Raw genomic sequence first — 26691 nt, 5'->3', positions numbered from 1 at the left:
CTGGACAGAACATGCCTCTGTTGACTCCTAAGTGAGTCCAGCAGCTCAGGAAGGGCCTGATGTAGGTCTTTCTGATGTGCTAGCCTGTAGCCGGTGCACAAAAATAAGCTGAAATACCTCCCCGCCCCCACCTTCAGCCCTGACCAGTGCAAAGGGCAGGGCAGGGTTAGTTGCTTCACAGCTGCCTAAGTGTTTATATTTGCTTTGAGAAATATGGCTGATATTAGGGAACAAATGGACAGGTCCACCTCTTGTTTCTCACTTGCCGAGAAATATATTAGTAGCATGCCGAGAAATATATTAGTAGCAAATATTAGTAGCATGCATCTAATAACAGTGATGCCTAAGATAACCAAATTAGTCTCAGACAAGTACCAAGGATCCCAAGGGTTATACAGTATCAGGGGTCAGCAAGCTTTTTCAGCAGGGGGCCGGTCCACTGTCCCTCAGACCTTGTGGGGAGCCAGACTATATTTTGGGGGGAAAATGAATGAATTCCTATGCCCCACAAATAAATCAGAGATGCGTTTTAAATAAAAGCACACATTCTACTCGTGAAGGGACGCGGGTGGCGCTGTGGGTAAAACCTCACCGCCTAGGACTTGCCGATCACATGGTCGGCAGTTCGAATCCCCGCGGCGGGGTGAGCTCCCATCATTCGGTCCCAGCGCCTGCCAACCTAGCAGTTCGAAAGCACCTCCGGGTGCAAGGAGATAAATAGGGACCGCTTACCAGCGGGAGGGTAAACGGCGTTCCATGTGCTGTGCTGGCTCGCCAGATGCAGCTTGTCACGCTAGCCACGTGACCCGGAAGTGTCTGCGGACAGCGCTGGCTCCCGGCCTATAGAGTGAGATGAGCGCACAACCCTAGAGTCTGGCAAGACTGGCCCGAACGGGCAGGGGTACCTTTACCTTTACCTTTATTCTACTCGTGTAAAAACGCCAGGCAGGCCACACAAATAACCCAGAGATCCATTTTAAATAAAAGCACACATTCTGCTCATGTAAAAACACGCTGATTCCTGGACCATCCGCGGGCCAGATTTAGAAGGCGATTGGGCCGGATCTGGCCCCCAGGCCTTAGTGTGCCTACCCATGGATTATATCCTTCAGCATCCATGCCAAGGCTGCCTCGTTGTGGGAAGTTCAGGACTTTGTTGCTACAGTAAAAATCAGCTAGTACCAACTATATAGAGTTTTTTTGGTGGGCATGTGCTTTGAATGTGCATTGGATATGATTTAAAAGTATTCATTTAGTATCCTTCTCTGCATACGTTTGCCTTAAAAAGTGAAGCAACTCAAGAAATAACATTTTCTGTGGTGACCACCTCCCCAGCCCTGGAATTTCCTCCCCAGCACACTGCCATCTTTTAAATATGTGAATTATTTCCTATTTGCCTGAGCTTCTTAAAGAACGAGTATCAATTGTGGAAAAAATTGTTTTTATCACACGCTGTATTTGCTATTATTTAATCAGATTTTGGTTTGTTTGGTTGTGAATTATTTATTGTTGTTGTTTTATATTGTTTTAATTTGTGCTGAAACCTGCCTGGAAGGCTATTTAGGGGAAACAGTAGGAAAAATGTTTTAAATTAGTTTTATACAAATCAATAATTTATGTTATATGGCAGCTAATGATCTGAAAACACAAGTTTTCAGATTAATAAAGGAGTTGTTTATATTGGCCAATTATAAATCAATAAAAAAGCTAGCCTCTGTAAAGACAGCTTAATATTTGGACAAACTCAACACATTGAAGCGAAGCAACAGGAACGGTTGCATCCTGATACAGTTAACATGGGAAACAAATTTAAACAAGAACAAATTTAAACAAGGCGTATTTGAATATATATATTACTGCTCCTATTCTAAACTTATCCACAAATGCATAAATAAAAATGGGAATATTTAGCCTTATTTATCTTACTAATGATCACTTACTGAATTGAATCCCATAGGCATGCTTTCTTCTATATCAAAATAAAATCCATGCAAACATTTAAAAACTAGTGAAAGGAAATGCATCCATATGTAAATATTTATTCATAGATGCAACAAATGCATAAAAAAGGATGTGCGATATTTCAGCATCCGATGACATAACACCTGCATGTCCTTAGTATTGCACTGTACTGATAGCTTAGCGCTTCAATAAATTACTGTCATGTTCGTATTATACTGAGAAACATGTCTCTTCATATGGTGTTTCCCTTTCCACTGGAATTTATGATAGCATTGATTAAATAGTAAGCTATAGAGATGAAATATATTATGTGGTGAGCTTTTTGAATAAGTGCATTGTGGTTAAAAAGCATTCCCGTGCTGCACATTTCGATAAATAAATCTCAACTTATAAAATTAATAAAGAGGGTGGGATTAAATCACTACCTTTAACAAGCACAGGCAACTGGGATTAAGGAAGAACACCACTGTTTTTCCTTTTTGATTATATGAATTCCTTTCCTTTGTATAAAAGGCATTTTTTCCTAGAAGCTTTAAAAACCATTTTCGGGTAGGCAAGAGAGAGGATCACGTAGGCATTTCCCCCCCTTCCTATGGATAAATTTAGCTGAACCTTTTAAATATGGGCTATAGAAAATGTTCCATTAAGCCTACAGTGAACCTTTATATTTATATTTCAAGCACTAAAACCTAACCTTTTTAAATTTGGAAGTTGGTATGGTGCCACCTATTATTCAGAAACTATTTTCTTCTTGAACCATGGAACCGAGAACTTGCCAGAGCTAAAGTGACTCCATTGAATTAGTAATGAGCCCAAGCAAATGCTGGAAAATACTTCTAAACTGGCAATCATGTAACAGCTGCATCTCTTGAAGTTGACAGGCCTGATACCTATACAGAACACTGCAGGCTTTGTTCTTCCAAATAATTTTATGGAGAACTGACAACCAAGAGACAGGATGAGATGGAATATATCAATTCATTATTTAATGGCAACACTGCCTTGTGCTGAAGTTGCCTTTTGGTATATAAATAGAGTATAACAACTTGAATACTCTGTTCTACCTGCAATCTTATGCAATCCAAAACCTTAGATATAATGCAGAAAGGATTTGAAGCAATCTTTACATCTAAAACAAAAAGCTGGTGGTTTCATACATTGCATTTAAAGGGGGAAATATGTCTAAAAGTTTGTTTATCACAGCAGCTGAACCCTGATTCCCACCCCCCTAAAATCTGTCGATCTAGGAATGTTTAGGATAATGTAGACCAACTATTTTTTATTAAGTTAACATACACAGGGAAACTGAAAAGAGACGTGCATTCAAGCAAGTTCACTATCTTGCCTAATAACCCATTACTTAGCTCCAGATGCCTATTTCTAAATGAGGGCTGAACATATATTTAAATATTTGATCTTTAATATGGTATAATAATTTTTTAAAAAAAACAATTACAAGGACAAAGCAACAATATTGTTTGGATACCACTTTCTAAATAATTCTACTTTGCACTGTGAGGACAGTATATTTCATGGAAATTTCATGCAGCAGTCCCCATCCCCAAAGATTTCCCTTCTTTTTAACCATACAGGAAGAGAGTATATACCTAGTTCCCATATCACTACTACGAAAGAAAGGAGAAAGTCTGAATCAAAAGCAGGAAAAAGAGAGAAAGAGGCAAGACTGAAATAAAAAGTAAATAGACTGGGTGATCCTGAGTAGACCGATTGTAATTAATGAACTTAATTCTGCAGATTTCAATGGGTTTAGCCTCAGTATGGGGGTTTCCCTCATCAAATGCAGCTGCACAACTTATTTCTCCTTGAATAAAAACATGCCAAACCACATACATATAGCAGTGTTGTATCGATGAAAGTTTCAGGTTCATTGGGGTTTGTGGATGCTTGTACTTGCCAAGGCAGATGCATATGCACCTGATATAAAACCACAAATTTAGTGCAGCAGTTGAAGACTAAAAATGTAATCGCATGTACACTAGCCAAACTTTCAAGCCCTTTAAACAGCTTAAACATAGTAAGTCCACTGAGTCTTGAGCTGTGCTGTGGGTTAAACCACAGAGCCTAGGACTTGCCGATCAGAAGGTTGGTGGTTCGAATCCCCCGCAACAGGGTGAGCTCCCGTTGCGCGGTCCCTGCTCCTGTTAACCTAGCAGTTCGAAAACACATCAAGTAGATAAATAGGTGGGAAGGTAAACGGCGTTTCCGTGCGCTGCTCTGGTTCACCAGAAGCGGCTTAGTCATGCTGGCCACATGACCCGGAAACTGTACGCCGGCTCCCTCAGCCAATAAAACGAGATGAGCACCGCAACCCCAGAGTCGGTCACGACTGGACCTAATGCTCAGGGGTCCTTTTACCTTTACCTTTACTGATGTCACTGGAACTGGTGTCAAGTAACTAGATTGAATAGTGCAGGCTTTTTATACAGAATGACTTGTTGTGCAAAGGAAAGTCAGTGCAAGGATTCCTGCTAGCGCAACAGGCCTCCCCTCCTCTCCACATGCCCTTCTCAAATCTGCTCTGGAGGGTCAGGAGAAACCCCCAGAACAATGCATGGAGAAGGGAGGGGGAAGACTGCTCTGTTGGGCAAGCAGAAGCACTTGCACCAATGGAACTATGTCCTTAGCAGCACGCTGAATACGACCCATGATAATAAGCAGTGGTGAAGTGAAGGGCGAAGACTAGAGAATTCAGCTCCAGGCCTTTTTGCCAGAGTGCCTGTGCTACTGACAGACTCTCCATGGCTCCACAAAGGATTGAGGTGATCGTGAAGCTTTCAGGTTTTACAGATGTTTCCAACAGTTTAGCATGGAGGAAGCCAATGGATGAGGAAAAAAAACAATCAAGCAGAGACTGGAAATTACTTTCCTTTCATGGGGCTCCTGCTCATTGCTAGCAGTTTACATGGTAACGTTTCATTGCAAGAGGGTTTGCATTTCTGATCTAACAATTTCGTTTGGCTGAATAACTTTTCTTGAAGCTCAGGGTGTTTTTCAAGTTGAATACATTCTATATATATATATAAATATTTCCTAAGGACTGCCAGCTGATTCTAATAAATTGGGTATTATGCTGCTCTTTGGAGGGTCCATGTATACAGGGTGAGTCCTTTAAATGAGGCCCCGTGGATACAGAAAACACATGTTTCACGGGGCCTCTTTTAAAAGACTGACCCTGTACATGTATATAGGGATCCACACAGCTGTGTGCATTTTTACTCTGCTAGGAAGTGAATATGAGGGCCCTCATTATTACTTCAAAATTTTCCACCACACACAAAGTTGAGAAGTCTGTTTTCCCCTGTTTTTCAGTGCCAGTACAACCTCAGAATAGGAAGATATTCTGCAAGGTATAAGAGCGCCATTGGCAGTCTCCACATATTTGAGAGATCAAACTTTGTACTAATGGGGCTCAACACCAAGTGTGCTGACCACTAGGAAATGCTTTTATTTCAAGTCCCAGATTATACTTAAGTTTGTTACACAGTGGCTAATATATTTCGCCGTGATTCTCTGAAAACCAAATGGCTCTGGAAATGCAAGCATGCTGTAATCTCAGTTGGTATAGTTTCCAAAGCAGTATCTTATTTCTTATTTACTGCATTACCTTTAGAGGACCTTTTGTAATTTAATCCTTTCAGCCAGGAATGGAAATATGCCAGTGACCTCGTTGCTGCAGCTTCTGAAATATGGTGATGGCATCTAAGAATTTATATACATTTTTTCTCAATTCTGCTCAGGGCTTGCTCTGGGAACTTGAAATATTTTCCCAGCCCAACTCAACAATACCTAGCTATATTATTACTAATATGGGGTCACTCGCAGCCCCTTGTTTCTTTGCTCCAAAAAGCAGGAGATGATACGTTAATATTAGCCTAACAGTGCCACATGAATTTCCTTTTGCTCTAGACACCTCAACCTGAAAAAGAATACATGCAGGACTGCTTCCAGATGACTAGTTGGTCCAATATAATTTATTTATTTAGGACACTTATGTCTGGGGTGTGGGAGAAATTTGGTTTGGTGCCTACCAAAGCCTACCAAATTCACACAATGCCCCAAGCAATACATGAACTGAAACACAACTTCCCTTCGAATCTTGCATTTCTTAAAATTTTGCAATGCACTTCTTCAACAAAAAAGACACAAAAATGTTTACTAGGAGAGAGAAAAACACATGTATTCATGAAAATAGCATCCAAAGATGCATTACGGTAGTGTAGATTGCTTGCAAAAAAAAAAAAAAATGCATATATTGGGATAAATTTGCACGAAACTGCATATGAATTTTCAAGCAGATCCTTTTTTCGAAAAAAATAATCACAAACTGATGCAAAGCTGGAACACACTGAATTTCAGAAGGGAAAAATGAGAAATAGAAAGAAATAGCCCACCCCTACTTATATCCACATTTCTTCCATCATGAAACTCAAGGCAGCATATACTGGATTCCCATATGGTCTCCCAAACCTTTTCAGGTTCAGCAAGGGGATGTCATCCTATTAGACACAATCTAGTTTTGTGCCCAATCCTGTATATGCTGAGTGTGTACCTTAAACTTTTAGAAATAGAAAGACTAGACACATTCTGAGTTTGTGCATGGGGGTGCCCTTGCTCCCTTTGCATAGAGAGAGAAAAAACACCTTTGCTTGGCCGTGTAACTGCAAAACCAAAAATATATTGACTAGCTGAAAATTACAGTCTATTAATGACCCAGAAGGCCAAGGCCTCTATTGAATCAATTGCTCTTTGTCTGAAATAAAGTTATAGATTTTCATTTCCAGGCACACTGTTGAAAGGTGCTGTACAAGTTTCCTCTTATGATAAGGGCTGAAAGGTTAGAAAGCAGCTGATCACATTGGAAGATATGTTCAGTCACAGTTCATAAGTTGATCTCACCCATGTCATTCAAGGAGGCAGCTTTGTTTTATGCATGTGGCTGCCACTGGATATTTACTGTACTGGGAATGTATACTAGACAGATATGAACTAGAAAGTAAAATTGTCTTATGTTTGCTACTGTAGCAAATAATAGTATTATTAGTGGTATTATTCGCAGAGGATGCACTGACTGGTATGCCAGACTTTCATTAGGGCCCCGGTTTTTACCTTCAAAATGATTTTTCTTAATTTGTCTAGAGTCCACGGTTATTAGTTTAGAAATATTAGAAAGACTTTTTTGTTGTTGTTTTTTGAAAAGCGGGAATTTTGGAGCAGCTAGTTGCTCTGTGTGTATATATATATTAGGAGACATATATTCCAAGCCTGTAAACAGCAGGTTACAGGCTACACTCTTGGAGGATTGTCTCCTATGGAGCCAAAATAGACACTGCATGCATGTAACATTCTCCCTGCTTTAAAAAGAATGAAAAAGGAGACTCGGTGACTGCAGTTGGGATAAGAACATTGGCAAGTATCAGCCATTTCATCTTCAGAAAAACTTTGCAATTATGCTTTATGATTCTGCATCTTATGCCACAGATATGTGGTATATGCTTTTAATATCTTTCAAACAAAGAAAAGAATCACCATCCTCTTAAAATGAATAAAAAAGTACCCTAGAACAGTGGTTCCCAATTGGTGGTCCACAAACTCTAGCGGGTCTGTGCAACCATTCACATAACTAAAACTACTATAGAGACATCAAAATCTTCAAAAGCAGCGGGTTCAAGGCTTGGCTTTTGAAAAACAGAGCATCCACAGTACTTAGCTAATTAGGAACCACTGCCCTTCAAGATGATGACTGGATACTATTTTTATTAATTACCCACTTTCCTCCTTTGGATGGTAAACCAGTGCACAATAGCACAAATGAATTTGGAATTTCTCTTCCACTTTAACAGTGGATTATCACATGGAGTGCATGTGTGTCTTTGCGCATGCATGTGCAAGATGGAAGGTGCCGTTTCAGATGCATAGCTCACAATATACTATTTTATAGAATCATAGAATCATAGAGTTGGAAGAGACCACAAGGGCCATCGAGTCCAACCCCCTGCCAAGGCTCTCTGGAGCTGAACCAAGAACTATAGAAATGAAACCACTTAAATACTTTGATTGGAGATTTCTATTAATGCTGTTGGGATTGGAATGATTTCTTGTGTTAAATGTTGTTACAATTCATTCACTGTCCGTTGGCTTATAGAACAATCCTATGTATGCCTACTCAGAAGTAAGCTCTATGGAGTTCAATGGGACTTCAGTAATAAGATATTCCAGAAGCTAGAAACAAAAATAATTTATTCAAATTTGAATGCATTCAATGCTAATACAGCACACATGGGGCGTAGTTGCGGCTGCATTTGAGACTTGCTTGGGAAACCCATCAAGTTTTATATGTACAACAGAATGCAATTCAATTTGTTTGCCTTTCGAAGCTAAATTAATTAATAAGGAATAGAATAGATGCAAATATAGGATCACTGCATCTGCTAAAAAATCCAATCAGTAAGAACACTCAGTTACACATCCAAGTTGGAATAAAACATCCAACATCTAAAAATGATTAAAATGTAAAACAGGGAACTTAGCGCAACATCAAATATAAAATGGAAGCATATAGTAGAACATAACAAAATCAAGAGTGTATTGATCCTTTCATGAGTTGTGTCCTATAGCATTGATCCTGTTGTCAATGTTACAAATTGCTCTTTCAATGTAGAACTATACATTGTGCATTTCAGGTTTTCAAGCATATTCTCAGCTTGGACTTTGTGAACTACTATGAGATACAGATCACTTCAGAATGCAGTCAAAACAAGGACTTTTTAATTATTTTGTTTTGATGGGTATAGGATTATTATTTTTATTAAAAAGTGCTATTTTAAAGTAAAGTAAATAAAATCCCTTCCACTAAAACTAAGTGTACAAGGTGATTGACCTAATCAAATAAACCTAAATTATTATAATTGTCTACACATAACATTTAACATGCAATAATGCAGCATATGAACATTTACTTGGAAATATGTCTCACAGAGTTCAGTGGAATCACCTATAAGAAAGTGTGCATTTGAGTGTAGCCTTAGTAGATTGTTAACATAAGAAAGATATATTCAAACACAACATAAGCATCCTTCAGATTATTAACCTAGCAAACCCAGATTATTAACCTAGCAGACTGTGATTTCTTCTGTAAATCACTACAATATCCCAGATCATAAAAATCTGTTTAAATGTTCTAAGGATAAGTATAATAACCCTGATTTTCATGCTATTACAATAATCTTGTAACATGTTGCAACATGTTATTTATAATCTACAGTGACACTGCTTTCAACAGTACAAAATCTGGATGAGAAAAATAGCTTGGCTTATTCTCAACGAAGCCTAAATACTGATCAGGATACAACTGACCATGTCATAAATTCTCAGAGAAGAATTTAGTTTACCAAAACATGGCTTCCACATATATTTATTTTTCTGGATTAACTGGGATTTGCAGATGCTTCTGTCTAAGTAAGGTATTCCTGTACATTTTACTTTTTTTTAAAAAATTCAAAGCAAGGTTCTATAATGAAAATATGATTGCTGGTTTAATAATGGTACTCAGAACAGCATAGCTGTTGTACATGAACCAATTTTTGGTTTCCTTTCTGTAAATAAAAAGAAACAAAAGAGAATTTGTTCGGCACACCCATTGTATTCTCTTTGGGATGTGTTAAAATCAATTATTTACTTGAAGGCACTGGAAAAAAGACAAAATGGTAGCAGGTGATCAACTTTAGGGTTGCTGCAGAATAGAATTTCAGGAAACTGGATCCAAGTCAGAAATTCAATTACTTAATGATAGTGATCCTGTTTCACTGTTTGGCTTTTGCTGACCCCTAAGGAGTGTCCCTGCCACATGAATCTTCTTAAACGTTTGGTAAAAGTCACAAGGTAGGTTTTTCTAAAAGAAGCTACAAAACTGCTATTGATGGATGGTTTTTCTGTCTCTCAAGTTTAAGTTCCCAATAAAACATTAATAGTTTTAAAACACACACACACAAAGGCCAGAATGTTTAATCTTTCTAAAGATATGTTTCTGGAAAAATGAATGAAAAGGGACTAAACCTTGAACAATTTGTCCACACAACAACCTCACCAAATATTTTCATCTTTACTATTTTAAAAATAATTGATAAATGGGTCCCTGGACCCTGTTCTTGTGGCATTTTCACTTCACATTAATCAGCATATCATGTGAGAAGCACCAAAAAGCAGAGACAGACAGTACCGTCAACAAGTATTCACTCATGAAAGAAACCTGTACTTATTAAGAACCTTGAACTTATATTGAATCTTGGTCTCCCATATTTAGTTTGCATTAAATTCCAAGGACTAGATGTTCACAGCCTGGGTTGTCCGACTACATGGCTGCTTGGAACCATATTGGCTCAGATTCAGAGAAATGCAGGAACATTTTGTGAATTGGTCTTAACTCCCTTCCCTGTAAGTCTTACCCACACATCCCCTTATTATCATTGGAGTGTGCTCCTATTGTACCACAAATCCTTGTGCAATCTCATTTTATCCAGGCGAAGGGGTAAGCAATACAAGCAATTGCAGGCTATATAAGGTTTTAATCGTGCACTGCAGATGATCATGGAAACACTGAATGGTATATACACCACGGTTGTCTCTAATCGTTACAGAACTGGTGTACACAATGGAACTGAGGCAAAAATATCCGACAATTTAAAAGTGAATGCCTTTCTTTTGGCTTGCTAGACTAAAGAGCTCCTGGTGAACAGGAGCGAACTACACGCTTTATCTGCACAAATATCTTCAGATTCAGTACAGGCTGTTTAATTTATTTATTTCAGTTTTCTAGTTCAATTCAGGGCCAAAGGCTGACAACAACAAAATTATTTAAAGAAGATCGCCACAAGCTATGCAAATATAAAATGCAAACATCTGGATCGTTCAAAATTAGTCCTTTTCGTTGCCTAACTGTGGTCACAACACGCCTCTCTCTGCACAAAGAGGTTTTGCGCTGCAGGATTTACAGTGCGGTTTTTCAGCTGGCTTTCGATCCTGGGCTAGGAAAAGGTCTGAGAGAGGGAAGTTGGGAAGCATCTGCAACTGGACTGTGCTGCTTTAAAATAAAGGAAGGCTTGGCATGAGCGGTAGATTTGTACACCTATATTTCTACGGTATCCTCTCTCTGCGTGCTATATGGGTTTGGCTATATGGCTAGTTCTATATGGGATTGTTTTAGGAACAGCCTCCCGCCCGTGGGGCTTTCAGAAGCAGAAAAGACGGAGCGGAGAAAGGCGCTAAGCAACCAGCCTGGCTGGATTACTGCTGTGTGTTTCTGTCTTGCAGAAAACCCCGCTGCTGGAGGCTCCAGAAAGGAAAGCCCGCACGGAGAGGGATTGGCCCGGGCTGGACAGCTCCCAGCGGCTCCGAGTTGCTCCTCTCTCTCTCTCTCTCTCTCTCTCCCTCGCAGGGGCGGACCCTCCGACACCCCCCCCCCCCGAAGCCAGCGACGGGAGGCAGCAGCAGGACGCCGCTCGGCATGTTTCGGAAGAAGCGTAAATGTGCGCGAGCAAGCGAGGCGCTCGCGAGGTCGGGGGAAACCCCCGCCCCCAGCCAAGCAGGCGGCTCCCCTCCCTCCCTCCGCCTGCGCCTGCCAGGGCTTCCCCGCGCCAAGGCCCAGCCCCGCTGGAAGCGGCTGCGGCTCAGCCAACTCCCCACCGCCAGCAGCACCAGCACCAAGCGACAGCTGATGGGAAAGGTCGCCAGCCGCCGCCCTCTTGCCCTCTGGCGCGGAGGAGGCCTGGGGTGCGGGGGAGGCGCCCCGAAAGGGTTAAAAGAATCCCTCCCTCCCCCTCTCCCCCCCCCCCGCGCGCTTCCGTCTCCTTCAATGGGAAAGCGCTTCCCTGCCTCCTCTCGCGAATGAGCGCGAGCACCGCCTTTCACACTGGCATTCCGGGATTTCCCTTTGTTCAGAGCCGGGAATCCTCGTCGGAAGCTTCCTCCGCAGTCTCCCCCCTCCCTCCCCGCAAGCTTCACAGCTCTCACTCCGGACTCGTTCTGTGCTTTTCAATGGGGCTACTCCGGAGCAAGGGCTTTGAGCACGGGATTTTCCTGTTGTGTTGCTCTAATCTCTATGGGACTCGGAGCGAATGCCTTGAGGACGGGGATCTTGTTGTTGTTGCTGTTATTGCGGGTGTTATTATGGTTGTTATTATTATTATTACCACTGCTGCCATGGTTGCATTTTCCTGCTCTCAAATTACATACTTCGAGGATTGCCACCCACCCGCCCATCCCAATGCACGCATCTTTCTCCCCGCTAGAGGTAACCCCCAGTTACATCACCCGGGAGACCTGTTTGCGCTCCATGCCCAAGGCTTAGATCCCCCCCCCAAAAAAAACCCATGAGATCCGAATTAAACCTATCTGGTCTCCTGATACAGCGAACAGAAGACCCCGTCGGGGGCAATTTTAGAAACGTTAGGGAATCCGTAGTCAAATGGAAAGCCTCGCCCAGTGCCTTACATGCACGTCACATCCACACGAGCGGAACCACCCTAGGGAACTCCTGTGCTGCACGTCCAGACACAATAAGGCTACCAATGGCCTTATTTTATTTTATTTCGGAGCTGGGGGTGTTAAGGGATGAGCTGCAAGACCACAGCCTCGTTGTTGTTTTTCGGGGCGGGGGGCGATAGAGCGGGTTTCGTTCATGGGGGAAAGCCCTGCAAACCAGATTAAGGGGAGTTTGGAGGAGGGGAGGGGATTGGGGGAGGGAGAGAAATAACCCTTACCTGCCTGAGCAATTCTTGCAGCAGCAGCAGCAGCAACAGCAGCGGGTGGTGCTGGTGACAGCCCCCCCCCCGCTCCTCCCGCCGGGGCTGCCACTGCAGTGAGTGTCTGGCGGTGGCAGGTGGAGGAGGAATCCCCCCCGGGCGGGCGGAGAAGAGGAAAAGGAGGAGGAGGAGGGAAGAGGAGAAGCGCGCGCCCCCGTGGCTGGCAGCGCCACCAGCAGCAGAGGCGGCGGCGGCGGCGGCGGCACGCGCAGCTCCTGGGATTCTCTCTCTCCCCCCCCCCCCCGCGCCTGCTCCTCGCGCGCTTTTCTTCTCCTCCTCACGCTGCAGCTCGCTTTCTCTCTCTCTCTCTCTCTCTCTCGCCCCCCCTCAACCCTCCCGCCTTTTCCAGGTGACGTGATGCCCGTTGTTTTGGTGCGCCCGACCAATCGGACTCGGCGCCTGGATTCTACGGGAGCCGCGATGGGCCCGTCGTGGCGGCAACAGGACTCCCCTCTGCCGACCATAACGCATTGCGCAGGGTGCACCACCGCCTGGTCCTCCTGCAGCTTTAACAGCTCGGAGATGGAAACACCATTGCAGTTCCAGCCGGGCTTCTGCTCAGAGCAGCAGCAGCAGCAGCAGCAGCAGCGCCCACACCCGCATTGCCAGCAGCAGCAGCAGCAGCGCCACGCTCAAGACAAGCAGCAGCAGCAGCAGCGCAGCCCGTGCCTCCAGTGCAAGACCTGCTGCGCTGCTCACTACGGCGCTGCGTCGGGCGCGGGAGATAACCTGCCGCTGCTGCTCCGCACTTCGTCGCCCCTTTCGGCGGCGGGCGCCTTCCGGGCGCGCTCGTCGACGCCGCTCTCGTGCTCCGCAGCCTCGTCGCGCCCGGGCAGCCAGCTCAACGTGAGCGAGCTGACCCCTTCCAGCCATGCCAGTGCGCCCAGGCAGCCCCACCACTACGCCCAGCCCCAGCCCCAGCCCCACCACCACCACCACCACTCCCACTACTACCAGCCGTGCCATAGCGTCCAGCCGCAGCCGCAGCAGCAGCAGCAGGCGGGAAGCCCCAGCAGCAGCGTCGGCAGCGCAGGCAGCCACAGCCAGCCCGCAGCGTCCCAGCAGCAGCGGCGGGAAAGCAACCCCTTCACGGAAATAGCCATGAGCAGCTGCAGATACAACGGCGGCGTCATGCGTCCTCTCAGCAACCTCAGCTCGTCCCGCAGGAACCTGCACGAGCTCGACTCCGAGTCGCAGCCGCTGCAGCCTCACCCGCCGCCGCCGCCGCCGCCTCCCTCGCACGCCAGTCCCAGCGCTTCGGCGGCCGCTGCTGCCGCCGCCGCCGCCTCCTCGGCCAGCGGCGCCGGCCCGGAGATCGTGGTGTCCAAGCCCGAGCACAACAACTCCAACAACTTGGCGCTCTACGGATCCTCGGGCGGCGGCGGCGGCGGAGGAGGAGGAGGCAGCCAGACCAACAGCGGCGGCGGCGGCAGCAAGTCGAGCAAGAAGAAGAACCAGAACATCGGCTACAAGTTGGGACACCGGCGCGCGCTCTTCGAGAAGCGCAAGCGCCTCAGCGACTACGCGCTCATCTTCGGCATGTTCGGCATCGTGGTCATGGTCATCGAGACCGAGCTGTCGTGGGGCGCCTACACCAAGGTACCTGCTGCCCCTCGCAGCGCCCGCCTCGCATCCCTGGCCTCGCTGTGTGTCCTCTCTTCTTCTCTGTTCCTCTCTCCCTCCCTCCCTTCCTTCCTTCCTTTCTCTCTCTCTCTCTCTCTCTCTCTCTCTCTCTCTCTCTCTCTCTTTCTTTCTTTCTTTCCCCTCCATGTTTCCTTTCTTGTCCCCCTCCATCCATTCCTTTCCTCTCCTTCTTCCCTTTCCCACTTTATAATTTTCCCTCTCCTTTCCACATCTTTCTCCCTCTTTGTAGCAGTTCCTATTGTCATATCCTCTCCCCGCCCCCATAAGGACATTGTCTCTGAATTGGGAAAAGTGCGCTCTGTTGCTCAGGAAATGTGGCTTCCCGGCTGAACTGTTTTTGTGTATGTTAAAACTGAGCTACTACAGCTGTGTGTTAAAACCGAACTGTTTTTGTGTAGGTCACACCCAAATGCAGTTGTGCTTCACAAGTAATGTGGTTTTCTAATGTCCCACCTGCTTACTTAGCCACTAATTTCAATATTGCTTACTTCCTCCAACGGGGCAGATAACCACTTTGAAACCCCCATCCTGAATACATCCACTTACTGAGAAAGTGCCAATTACTGTAATGGCATTAACTTCCAAGGAAGTGCCTTTAGGAATGCAGCCAAGTGCTCCAGTCCTGTAAACTCTGTTACTTGGAAGTTAATCCTACAGACTGCATATCCAGAGATTCCTATTGCTACGGCCACAGTCTACCTAGGAAATCTGTGGGACTGTTCCAGCCAGAGAGCTGTAGATATTTCCCATAGCTACTTACACTGGAAAATAGCCTTCGTTTGCCGCTATTTTGGGGAACCTTGCAGGGTGGCTTGGAGTTTGCTTGCTTTTCCTGCAGATGTTTAAAATGCCCATCCATGCATGCTTTGCTGTAGAACGAATGTGTATCGTGCATCTGCTACATTGCACACCATACTATGCAAGGAGTAACAGAGGAACTTGCTAACTTGCACAGCCAATCCATGTTAGCCTAGTAAGATTTTCCCCATAATCATTCTTCATCCCTACATTCTGAATGAATGCTGTGTGGACGCTTTCTACACTAAGATGCCCCGCATCTGGTATGCAGGCACTTGCTGCTTGTATCTCCTGAACTGAGCAGCGACAGCTGTGTGTTAAAACCCTGCCTCTTTGTTACCACACTGCAAAGCTGACGGGGGACAGACAATCGGATAATGCCTTGATAAGATAATAACTGGAAAAGCCAGCTGTTTAAATGCCTTGCATCAATGGTTTTAGCATCCCTTACAAGATTACTGCCTTTTAGATAGCTTTAATTCCAGAAAGGCTTGCCCAGTGTAGTTAGACCTGCATGTAACGTTTTTTTGGGGTGACTTTTTCCACTCCCAGTTGCTTTGCTAGGCCTTTAAAGGAGTTTATCTCTTCCCAGTATTGTACTGGGTTGCTCTGCTAGAATAGTGAGTTTACACTTAGCTCATTAGTTGTATCTTGTTCTGTGTTGTTGCTTTTTAATGTAAAGATCTATACTTTTAAAGGTGGTGTTGTTTTTTAAGAGCAAAGTCTTTCTTACAAAACATAGCCTGTATTCCCCTCTGAGATCTTCAAGATGAAGGACACAAAGATCAGTGTAAAAAGCATCTATTTTTCTCTTGCAGGAGTCGCTGTATTCATTAGCCCTAAAATGCCTTATTAGCCTCTCTACAATCATTCTGCTTGGTCTGATTATTGTATACCACGCAAGGGAAATTCAGGTACGTTCCACTTATGATCTGAGGCTTGTTGCTACCTGTGTTTCAAGGACGTTTCTGTGAAACTAAGCAGATTGCATTGATGCATTCTTACTAAAGAGTTAACAGTGCAATGTCTTAGGAGCTACTAGCTATATTGTCACTTCCAATATCTGAGTACCCTAGTCTGCATGTACTAGATGTGCTTTTCTAGCCCTCAATGGCAATTTATTAATGCAAAATGAAGAGCTTTAATGCCTGCCCATTCTTCTACAACAACTGCATGTTATGCTAATCCATACAGGATCATATGACTAATTGTGGACTCTTCAGTCACCTCCAAATATCAAACCTTGGTGCTGCTGTGCTAGATGTCTATTATACAAAGATAGACTTGTTGCGGGTGGGGATAAAAGGTTATAACAGGTTTAAATTCAATTCATCCTTGTCACAAGGTTTGCAAAACTCCAGTAATGAACCAAAATGATATTCTTTTTTTAAATCAGCAAAGCACAGTTTTGTTTAAAGGGCCGATGATTAGCTTTTTCTTTAAGTAAAAGTAGTTTGGAAGATCAGTCCCTTTCAAGATTTAGATATGTTTTTTCCTCTAAGGACATTGTCTCTGAATTGGAAAAAGTGTCTTCTGTTGCTTACGAAATGTGTCTTCCTGACTGAATTACTTGTATTTGTGTATCACAAATACAATTGTGTGCTTCACAAGTAATGGTGTATGGTTTCCCCTATGTGCACCCTGATGTTGTATGTGCTTACTTGGGAGATTCACTTATTTCAGTATTCCTTACACCCAAGGAAGTATGCATGGGATGAAAACTATCTCAGTGTAGTAATACTGTCCTGTGTGAAGGGTACAATGTATTCCTATAGAATGCTGTTCAATTATCACAGAGAACTTCTTATAAAAGCAATAGCTAATATCTTTCAAGGACCAAGGCTTTTTCTTTAATTGATGGAGAAAAATACCAGCATGTAATAGGCAATCGTAATTGTGAAGTGTTTTTGAGCATTTTCAAACCAAACCATAGATCCTGAAGGTTCTTTCTCAGGTAGTGTGTTGTATGGCTCAAGGTCACAGGATATGTTTCTCTTAACTTGTACTGTAGCTCTAGTAGAAAGAAAATTTACATTTTAAAAAAATGCATTAACAATGTACATATGTACATATCTATTCAGAAGTATGTCCCACTGAAGTGCAATGGGACTTACTCTCAGGTAGGCTTGAGTAGGATCACAGTCTTATCAAACCTTCCTCCCAGCTTTAGGTTCATACTTCTTAGCACAAACCATAGGATTGCTTGTGTGAAAGTGAGACAGTATTATTACTATTTTTTAAAAAAGAAATCTCATTTTCCCCCTTTTGGAACCCACCATAACTTATTTACCAATATTTTTTCATGCACATCTTCCCCAGTAAATCTGAGCTAATATGTTTCAAATCACAATAATAGTACATCATTTTCAGTAATGCAAATAAAATATCCCCTCAGGAGTCATGTGAAGCCTGAAGAAGCTTACTGCTTGTCATAAAAAAAGAAGAATATAATTGTACTAAGCATTTAAAATGGATAACAGGAATATAGTTTACATTTCTTTAAACAGATATTTGATTTGTAGCACTTTTGTAAAAAGATCAATCTTTATTTGCAAGTAAGTATATGCAAATAAATCAATTCAAATCAATATAGGGCTGTGCAAGTTTTTTTCCTGCTTCCCTAGAGCAAATCTCACTGAACACAATGCAACTTAGTTCTGAGTAAACATTCAAATGATTGGGTGGTGTATGTTATAAAATCAGCATTGCCTACAACCAGTTAAGTGACAAAGTTCTGAACATCAGTGTTCAAATAATTTATTCTTGAGCATTTGAACCCAAGTAAAGAGTTTGGCGAGTTATAACCTTACAAATACTTTATGCTGGTGAATCCCCCCCCCCCCCCGTGATATATTTATGTAGGTGCTGGTAAATGCAATAAAAATTAACCTTTTATTACAGTTATGTGATTACTTCTAAATTCACTACCTTTGTAAAGTGGGTGTCAGTAACTGATGATGATTTGTTTTACCAGTAATTGCCATTATTGTTGTTGTATCTTAAAAGCCTAATTAAATAGTGATAGTAGTACAGTGGTACTCCTTTAAATCTGGCTACTGTAGACAGCAGGGTATTCTTGTGAAATTATTGGTACATTGCAAATCTTCAAATGAAGTCTGGGCTTTTCTTTCTTTCTGACCACAATGACCTCATTACATCCTTTACATCCTTTAGTTTCCCCTTGTGAAATATCCACCTGCTCTCTCATGACCAGATGATAGAAAATTAGGACAGCAAGAGTCAGTGCCCACAAAATCAGCAGCAACTAGCTATTTTGGGGTGGATAGTTGTGGGGAAATCATGTATGCAGTGATTTGAGCTCATTCACTTCTGTGGATGATGTAGTTCTGCGTTATAATTTGTCTAAGTTACCTGTGACTATTTAAATGTATTCTGAAAAGAAGTGTAATCAACACAAGTTAGGAGAAACAACAGACAGGAACATTTTTCTCTAATTATGTTGCAATAAATATTTTAGTCCTGAAGGAAATAGCATTACATCGTAACCAGGAATATTAGCTTAACAAATGTGTTCTCTCTCTGTCTCTCTTGCTAAGGATTAAAATAAGGGTTCATTTTAGTTCCAAAAAGTATCACAGGAAACCTTCCAGTACAAATAATTTCCTTAGGCTTTCCAGTATCATACTCCCCAGATATCTTAGTGATAGAAAGTTCAAACACTTGTATAGTGTTGTTTTTCTAAGCCTTGGCAGTGGCTATTTTTAGTTCTGGTATAAAAGCTTTTAGATAGCATATAAATCTACATCAGTAGGCAGCCTGACTTCACTATTTTCCATTGAGGGCGTAGGGAAGAGTTTCACTATATATTTTTAAAGCTCAATTTCTATAGAAAGAAAGAAAAATCACCAGGTCTGTACACAGTACAGGCTTTCACCTTCAGCACTGTGGACAGCTCTTGGCATCAGAAGTTTTGCTAATACTTGTTTATGCAATTTAACATCTTTTGCCCCGAAAGTAAATGTGTACGTGAACATATAGGAAAGGGAATATGCACTGTGATTCAAAGTATTTCTGGAAATCCAGTGTCAGATGAATATTGAAATTTAGTTAAAAGACATTTTTGAATAGAGATGAATGGCTTATTTATTTTTTATGATGTACATACATGCTGCTAAAATATGCTACATTCGCTGTTTGCATAATCTGGTGAAACACAAAGGAGAAAGGATGTGAGCAGCTTGTAAGAGAGAAGGTATTAAACCCCGCAGTCTTGTGGAGGGTATTCAGAGGTGATGACCACTCACTTGGAAATCTTCGTAGTATTGTATTTGGCCAGTTCAGTTCCAAAGATTTTGCAACCCTTGGAAACTGACATCTGTGCTAAGCCTAATCTTCATTCTAAGTCCATCAGCAAAACAAATTAACGTTTCTGCTCCAATAAGTGTGCATAGAATTTTGGCATTTGACAGAGACCTGCCTTCTAAATAGCATTTCTGTCAAAAAGTGATACTTATGCGAAGTCGTTTTCTTTAGAACGGAGCACAATTACAATACTCATACCATTTTAGAATTATTTTAAATATAAAGTTTTTGCAGATGTTTACTGAGGCACACATTGCATAATATGAAGATCGTGCTTCAGGCCAATAGAGGGAGGTATGCTTTTTCCTACAATAATGATTGTAAAACACATGCTTACTGGAAAGAAAATCCTAACACAGCACCAATGCCTTTTTGAGTGTAAATTAAGAATTTCAATTTTTGTAGGGGAGCTTTTGTGAAGAATATCATTTCCCCACATGCAGTAATGGTCTTCCCCTTTATAGAATACGGCAAGTAATAACACATAACTTGGAAGGCTTCATCCCAGCTTTCCAAAATAAGGGGAAGCCCAAGAAAAAAGGGTAAACTAATTAGTTGTATCTGAAAATACTACAGTGTTTGTTCAGTCTTTGAATTCTTGCTTCATTTGCAAATATATATATGTGTGTGTGGATGCACATGCATGTGAATAAAGTCACTCTTTGAAATATGCATGAGGTATGAAGAGTAGCAGATTTGATTGATTTTCTGCATAGGACTCATATCTTCATGGTTTTCAGCATAAGTGAGCCATATGATTATGAACATGCAGTGCGGGTGATACCTTATTTAGCACTATGTTGTTATAGCCACATAATTAATGCTCATCGAGCACCAAAACATGAGCTTATGTTCTTGTAAAAAAAAAAGAGGACAAAGGTTCTCGAATTTAAAGAAATGCAGTATTTTTCAGTAAATGTTGTATGAGAGATTTGAAAGTCAGTCATACCTATTTATTTAGTACAACGGCTTCAGTGTGGTTGAAAGATCAATAAAAGATCTGTGGATTGCCTTACAGTAAGTCAATCCAATGGTACATGTAGCCCAGTACAGTTCATTGTTACTGGTGGTACCTTTTCAAGTTGTCAAGCTACGTTTTCTGTTTTTTTGCTGTCTCTGATTAGCATGATAGTAAGCAAAGCATAGGGACGCGGGTGGAGCTGTGGCCCACTGAGCCTCTTGGGCTTGCTGATCAGAAGGTCGGTGGTTTGAATCCCTGCTATGTGGTGAGCTCCCGTTGATCTGTCGCAGCTCCTGCCACAACCTAGCAGTTCGAAAGCACACCAGTGCAAGTAGATAAATAGGTACCGCTCCGGCGGGAAGGTGAACGGCGTTTCTGTGCTTCTCTGGTTTTGGTTTTCATTGTGCCCGAAGCAGCTTAGGTATGCTGGCCATATGACCTGGAAAAACTGTCTGCGGACAAAAGCCGGCTCCCTCGGCCTGTAAAGCAAGATGAGCGCCGCAACCCCAGAGTCATCTGCGACTGGACTTAACTGTCAGGGGTCCTTTACCTTCTTCTTTTTTAAGCAAAGCATATATGATGGCATTGGTATGTGGCTGAATGGGGATGGGTTAAGAATGGAAAGCATACCTTATGGAGGCAAAATGTTACTTGGAGGTTATTGCAAAGTTTAAAGGAAAGAGTAGCATGTTAGGCTGTTAACTATATGTAACATTTAGTTCTTGATGGTCTGACAGAATTTTGAATATAACAAGTAGTTGGTGTTTTAGATCCTGTATCATTCTTTGGACGGGACAGCCAAAGTGTACAGAAAAATACATACTAGATAGTGGTGGGCTGTCAGTTACTGATTGATATTAACCTTTTCAAGAAATGGGAAACGTAAGTTTGGATTGACTATTTCTCATCCACTTGGCAGTTAACTGCTATTTGTTTCACTCGGACTGACTCCCAAGGAAGTTTGCATAGAATTGAAGTTCTTACCCAGTTAACCTGGGAATGAACCCCATTGAATTCAATAGGACTTACTCCTGAGTGGCAGGATTGCACTGTAATATTCATTGGCACATTAATATGCACATTAGTTAGAAGTGACTGTGTAATGTTCTCAAATGCATAGACCCTTATGTTGTTTTGTATAAAACAAACTGTGTGTGTGTGTTGTGGATTGCCTGATTATAACTGCATACTCCTGAATCACAGAAGATAACATATACAGTTATTTTTCCTATTTCTTATGTTTTCACGAGCTTTTAAAGGTGTATTCCAAAATGAGCATGTTAAGTAATCCAGCCCCATGCACTTTGTACCTCCATTTTCTTTCGTAGGACCTCATAAACACCAGGCTGTACTTAAAATAGTTCTTACAAAAAATAATGATGTTGCAGAGCTCTTAAATAGCTGTCCTCGTGCTTCAGTGAATGGCCTGTGGACCCAGAGTTTGCTATTCTGTGGAGAATACAAAATAAAGCTTAAGCCTAACACTCAGACTGAAGACCTAGGTCAGGGGTAAGCAAACTTTTTCAGCAGGGGGCTGGTCCACTGTCCCTCAGACCTTGTGGGGGGCTGGACTATATTGGGGGGGAGAGAACAAATTCCTATGCCCCACAAATAACCCAGAGATGCATTTTAAATAAAAGGACACATTCTACTCATGTAAAAACACGCTGATTCCCGGACCGTCCACGGGCCGGATTTAGAAGGCAATTGGGTCGGATCCGGCCCCCGGGCCTCAGTTTGCCTACCCATGACCTAGGTCTCTGTTTTATCACTAGTGAAATATTGTATTTTATTTTGGGGCATCAGGCTTACCTTGAGGCAAACACCACCAAGGTAGATCCAAGCAAGTACACACCTATAAGGACATATAAGCAAGTAACAATCTATATATTCATATTGATGTTTTTGCATTGATCGGGATTCCTGAATTTGTGTGTCATAGCACAGTGTTTTTATTATTATGAATGCATATCTGTGATGCCTCTCAATTAATTGTTTAATGTGACACTATCCCTCCCTCTTATTTTATATATCCAAGTTGCATCATGTTGTGTCTTGCAAGTCATTGGAAATAAACGCAGTGAGATAAAGACAGTGAAATTTGTCATCAGATTTACGTATCACATTGTTTTACAACTTATGTAATGCTTAAAGAGATAAATCCTAAAAGGGGAGGTCTGCAGACCTCATGCTTGGCAGGAATTAGGCACTTGTAGGTCATCAGGGGTCACTAACATCGGGGCGTGGGAAGGGGGTACGGGGAGGTGCGGTCCGCCTTGGGTGCCATCATAAGGGGGGTGACAAAATGCTGCTGAACTCGACGCTGCCTGTGTAGTGGAACCGAGCGGGGTTGAGTTGCATTGCAACGCTGATGCGTCCCCTTCCCACCTCTGTGGCCGGGCGCATGCGTGGTTGGTCAGACCCTTCTCCCCCAGCCCGTCCATGCCCTGCCCTCGCTCAGGTGATGTGTGCATGTCTGTGTGGCCGTGGTCAAAGCTGTGCTACTCATGGGGCAAAGCAGGGTCCATCTGGGGCTGATGTGGACTCCTGAGAAGGGCATGGAGGCGGGAGTGGCTGTGGTCGCCTGCTTTCGCCTTTCATTTAAGGGCCAAGGCACGCTGGTTTGGGGGTGAGGGGTGGGGAGGAGAAGTGGTGTCTAGGAGAGCTCTGCAGCCCAGCTGGTTTGAGGGGGGAGAGAGAGAGTGGTCATGCGCTGGTGGAGAGGAGAGGAGGGAGGTGAGAAGGAGCCGTATCAGGACCAGCAACAGCATCGCCTGCGTGGCTTTCTTTGACGGGGTGGATGGAGATCTACATTGGGATCGCCTGTGCAGCTATCTTTGACAGAGGGGGGCGGAGGGAGGATGGGGGAGGTGGGATCTGCATCGGGATCGCCTGCATGGCTCTCTTTGAAAGATTGCAATTTCAGTGCGGGAGCGGGAGGAGTGACAAAAAAAAATCCACACCGGCTACCACCTGACCTTGCTATGCCACTGACTAACATCACACACATAGTTGCATGGGCAGAGGCTTTCCCTGGTGTCCACACCAACCCCCAACCCCCCCACAAAATGAGTCTTGGAAGTAGCATTCAATTGTAGCCAATATAATAGGCTGCAGTGTGTGGTTGGTGTTGGTGCTGCCAGCAGTTCATCTGGTTTGGAAATGTGCCCATGGCTCCAAAAAGGCTGGCAGTGAAAGAGCACTTAAATAAAGGAGAGCAGCCACAACAGAGGAGGAAATCTAGCACACTTTAGCATTAGATGCTATTGCCTCATAAGCATTTCTGCCCATAAATCTTAGGTTTCTTCTCTGTCCCACAGATAAGAAATTACACAGTGTGCGATACGTGTACTCTCTTCTCTTTAATATTACTGTCGCTGAATTTCTACTAGGAGCCTTTGTTCTTGTGGGGTTTGATGGTGACCGTTATTCCCAAGGCAAGCCTAATTCACATTTAAAACAATTACCTTTAAAGGATCAAGGTATATTCAATCCCTTACATTTGCATCCCTTTCACTTATGTCTGCAGTGCTCCATCAGCTTCAATGAAAATGTCACATTTAGGTTATTACAACTATAATTCTGCTAATGGCACATCAGAAACCAGGTTTTAGTTTTCCTCCCTAAGGTTCTGACTCTTTGAATGAAAAGGTGTGGGTTTTTTTGTGGGTTTTATTTTTTTGGAAAATCAGGATTTGCTCAGCCCTCCTGTTATCTTCCTTTGATGTTGTCCTCTGAATCAACTGCCTACTCACACACCCCATTCTACTTATTGCACTGCAAGTTGTTGTACCCATCCTGCTAGGAATTTGAGACGCCCCGTGTTAGATGAAGAACCAAAAACCTTGCATATTGGTGGTTACAATTGCAAATAACATTGAAACAGATCTAGAATGGATCGATTTCAGTGCCATTGACTTCTGCAGATATGTAATTTCAAATTACCGGTACATGCAGTAAAACTCACTGTGAGGAGAGACTTATGTTTCTTGATTCCTTGCTGTGCATGTTCCCATGGACACACTTTTAAATAGCAGGTATCTTCTGCACAAGATGTTGTCCTCAGATGATATAGACTGTTTTATTCTCTTACGGTTTTTAGTTTTAATTGTAGAATATTTAGGGTGTGCACACAATAGGGGAAAAGGTGCTGACTCCATCCCCACCTGCAACTTCCCTTGCTGTCTCATTTTGTGAGAGTTTCCAGCAGCTTCTGAGAGCTTCCAGGTGGGGGAAGAAATGATGGAAGGGTTAAGCACCCTTGCTGTTGCTTATTCTCTTCAAATTGTCAGCTCTTAATGCTGTTTTGCAATGAAGAAATGGATTGTAACGCTGAGCTAAAGGGTATGGTTTAGTCTACAGTAAGAGAGATAAGTGGTCTTAATATATATATAAAAAAATCCCTGTGCAAGACACAGCACAGGCTACTCATCCTTCCTTCAAAGGTTTCCCTTACCTTAGCCACTCACTTTATCTTTCTGCTTTCATACCCTGACACTTCATTGCCTGTAACATTTGCTCCACCAGGTTTGCTACCATCAGCAGCCTCAGGGTTTCTTCCTCTCTCAAGTGGTTTCTCTTGCTGTCCCATTATTCCTGGAATAATATTCTAGTCTCCCTTCTACTCTATCTAAGGCAGAAATCCTAAACCCTTATCTGGATGCCTCCACCAGTGGATTGGATAGAGGGCTTTGCTTCTACGGAGGTCCCACTGCAGTTGCAGAGTATGGTGGAAGGGAACAAAATGAGGTGTTCTGTGTGTTTGTGTGTGTGTGTGTGTGTGTGTGTGTGTGTGTGTGTGGCCAAGTGGAGACAGCCAAGAGTCTACTGGCTAACACCCACAAAGGGGCATGATTTAGACCTCTTGGTCTGGCCTAAAAGCTTGTGCAGCAAAAAACACATGGATTTTACTCCCTTCCCTTCTGTCCTGGGTGGTGTGAGGAGCATAGGTTCAGTTGTGGTGGCGGCTCCACAACCTTTTTGTATTCCCCTTCTCTCCAACCAGTGTTAGGATTTGTTTAACTGAGAAAATACAAATGCTTGGAGTTTTTGCTCTTCTGTTCATGGAAAGAGTTCAGCTCATTGAAGAGGTCTTTAAACAAGCAAAACCTTTCTGTGTTTTATAATGGTTTAATGCTCCTATTGATTTGGTGGATCAGAAGTATTATTATAAATAAAATAAATACATGGAAAGATCAACTGATCACAGAATGGTGATTTAGAATACAAGTCATATTTTTTTCTCCTGTTTGTATCAAAACTAGAGAATAAGCTAGATAACTTTTCAACTACAAATTGAACTTCTCACCATTGGAAAATTGGCAGACTTATTAAGAAACATAAATGTCCTTTTATAGAATTGCTTGTTTACTCAGAAACAATAGCTGTGTTAAAACAGACAATAAGCAGTTCATTATTAGTTTGTTTCCAAGTCATTGTTAGCAGCAGATGTTTTGAAGATTTATATTCATGTCACATTTGTAAAAACCTTATACAATAGGATTACTAGAAGAAAGGCATCATTTGAATTTTACCATTCTATAAAAGTAAAGTTCTGGAGTTTGTCATCATTGGTCAGCACAAAAGCAGACAAAGCCACACCTAGCTTCTGTATATATTTTTGAATTGTGAATGCAGAACAGACTGAGGTTTTATTTTTAGTCTTGATATTGTGCTTCTGGCTCCTGTAGAACTTATTTAACAATCATTTTGGGGGGGTGAGACTTCATAGTCCTTCTGTCTTTGTAGAATGTGCCTCTTGTTTAAAATAAACAGATTATTCAGCTGAATGGTATTTTGCATGTCATCAAATCTGGTGTGCTAAAAGATTAGCAGTTGTGTTGGCAAACTTCAAATATTGTGAAATATATGAGTGGATAAAAATACAATTGTTCATTGCATCACTTGAGAACAGGACAAGAAGGAGTAGGCTTAATTTACAGGAAGTTACATTTTGGGTAATTTTAAAAAATATCATGTAAGAGCAGTTAAGCAGTGAAATAAGCTGCTTAGTGGGGTTATAGAATTTCCTTCCTTGCAGATTTTCAAAAAAACGTTGGACAGACACTTGTTTGGATTTGTAGTGTAACAAATACTGCCAAATGGGACATCATATTTGGTCAGATGGGCTGCCAAAGATCTTGAACTGAAACATAAAACACAACTTTGCTGTCAGAATAATTTGGC

General features: G+C 42.5%; 1 protein-coding gene and 1 long non-coding RNA gene across 3 annotated transcripts in view; one reads left to right on the top strand and one right to left on the bottom strand.

Annotated features, from left to right (window-relative positions):
* LOC309352252 overlaps window positions 1-12968 on the bottom strand; it is a 100409-nt gene extending 87441 nt beyond the window's left edge. The window contains exon 1 of the long non-coding RNA XR_014161197.1: window positions 12738-12968. This is a non-coding gene — a long non-coding RNA (uncharacterized lncRNA). The remainder of the gene's footprint in view (window positions 1-12737) is intronic.
* Window positions 11447-26691, top strand: part of KCNN2 (potassium calcium-activated channel subfamily N member 2) — a 91389-nt gene continuing 76144 nt past the window's right edge. The window contains exons 1-3 of one of the 2 annotated variants that reach the window (XM_081880419.1): window positions 11447-11504; window positions 13129-14378; window positions 16040-16135. In XM_081880419.1, the coding sequence (XP_081736545.1) occupies window positions 11483-11504; window positions 13129-14378; window positions 16040-16135 (1368 nt within the window). In that variant the 5' untranslated portion in view covers window positions 11447-11482. The remainder of the gene's footprint in view (window positions 11505-13128; window positions 14379-16039; window positions 16136-26691) is intronic. The other variant, XM_081880420.1, reaches the window with a different exon arrangement.

This window comes from Podarcis erhardii (assembly GCF_964252035.2).
Source record: "Podarcis erhardii genome assembly, chromosome: 11".
NCBI classification, from domain to species: domain Eukaryota; kingdom Metazoa; phylum Chordata; class Lepidosauria; order Squamata; family Lacertidae; genus Podarcis; species Podarcis erhardii.
This window is presented reverse-complemented; position numbering and strand designations above follow the sequence as displayed.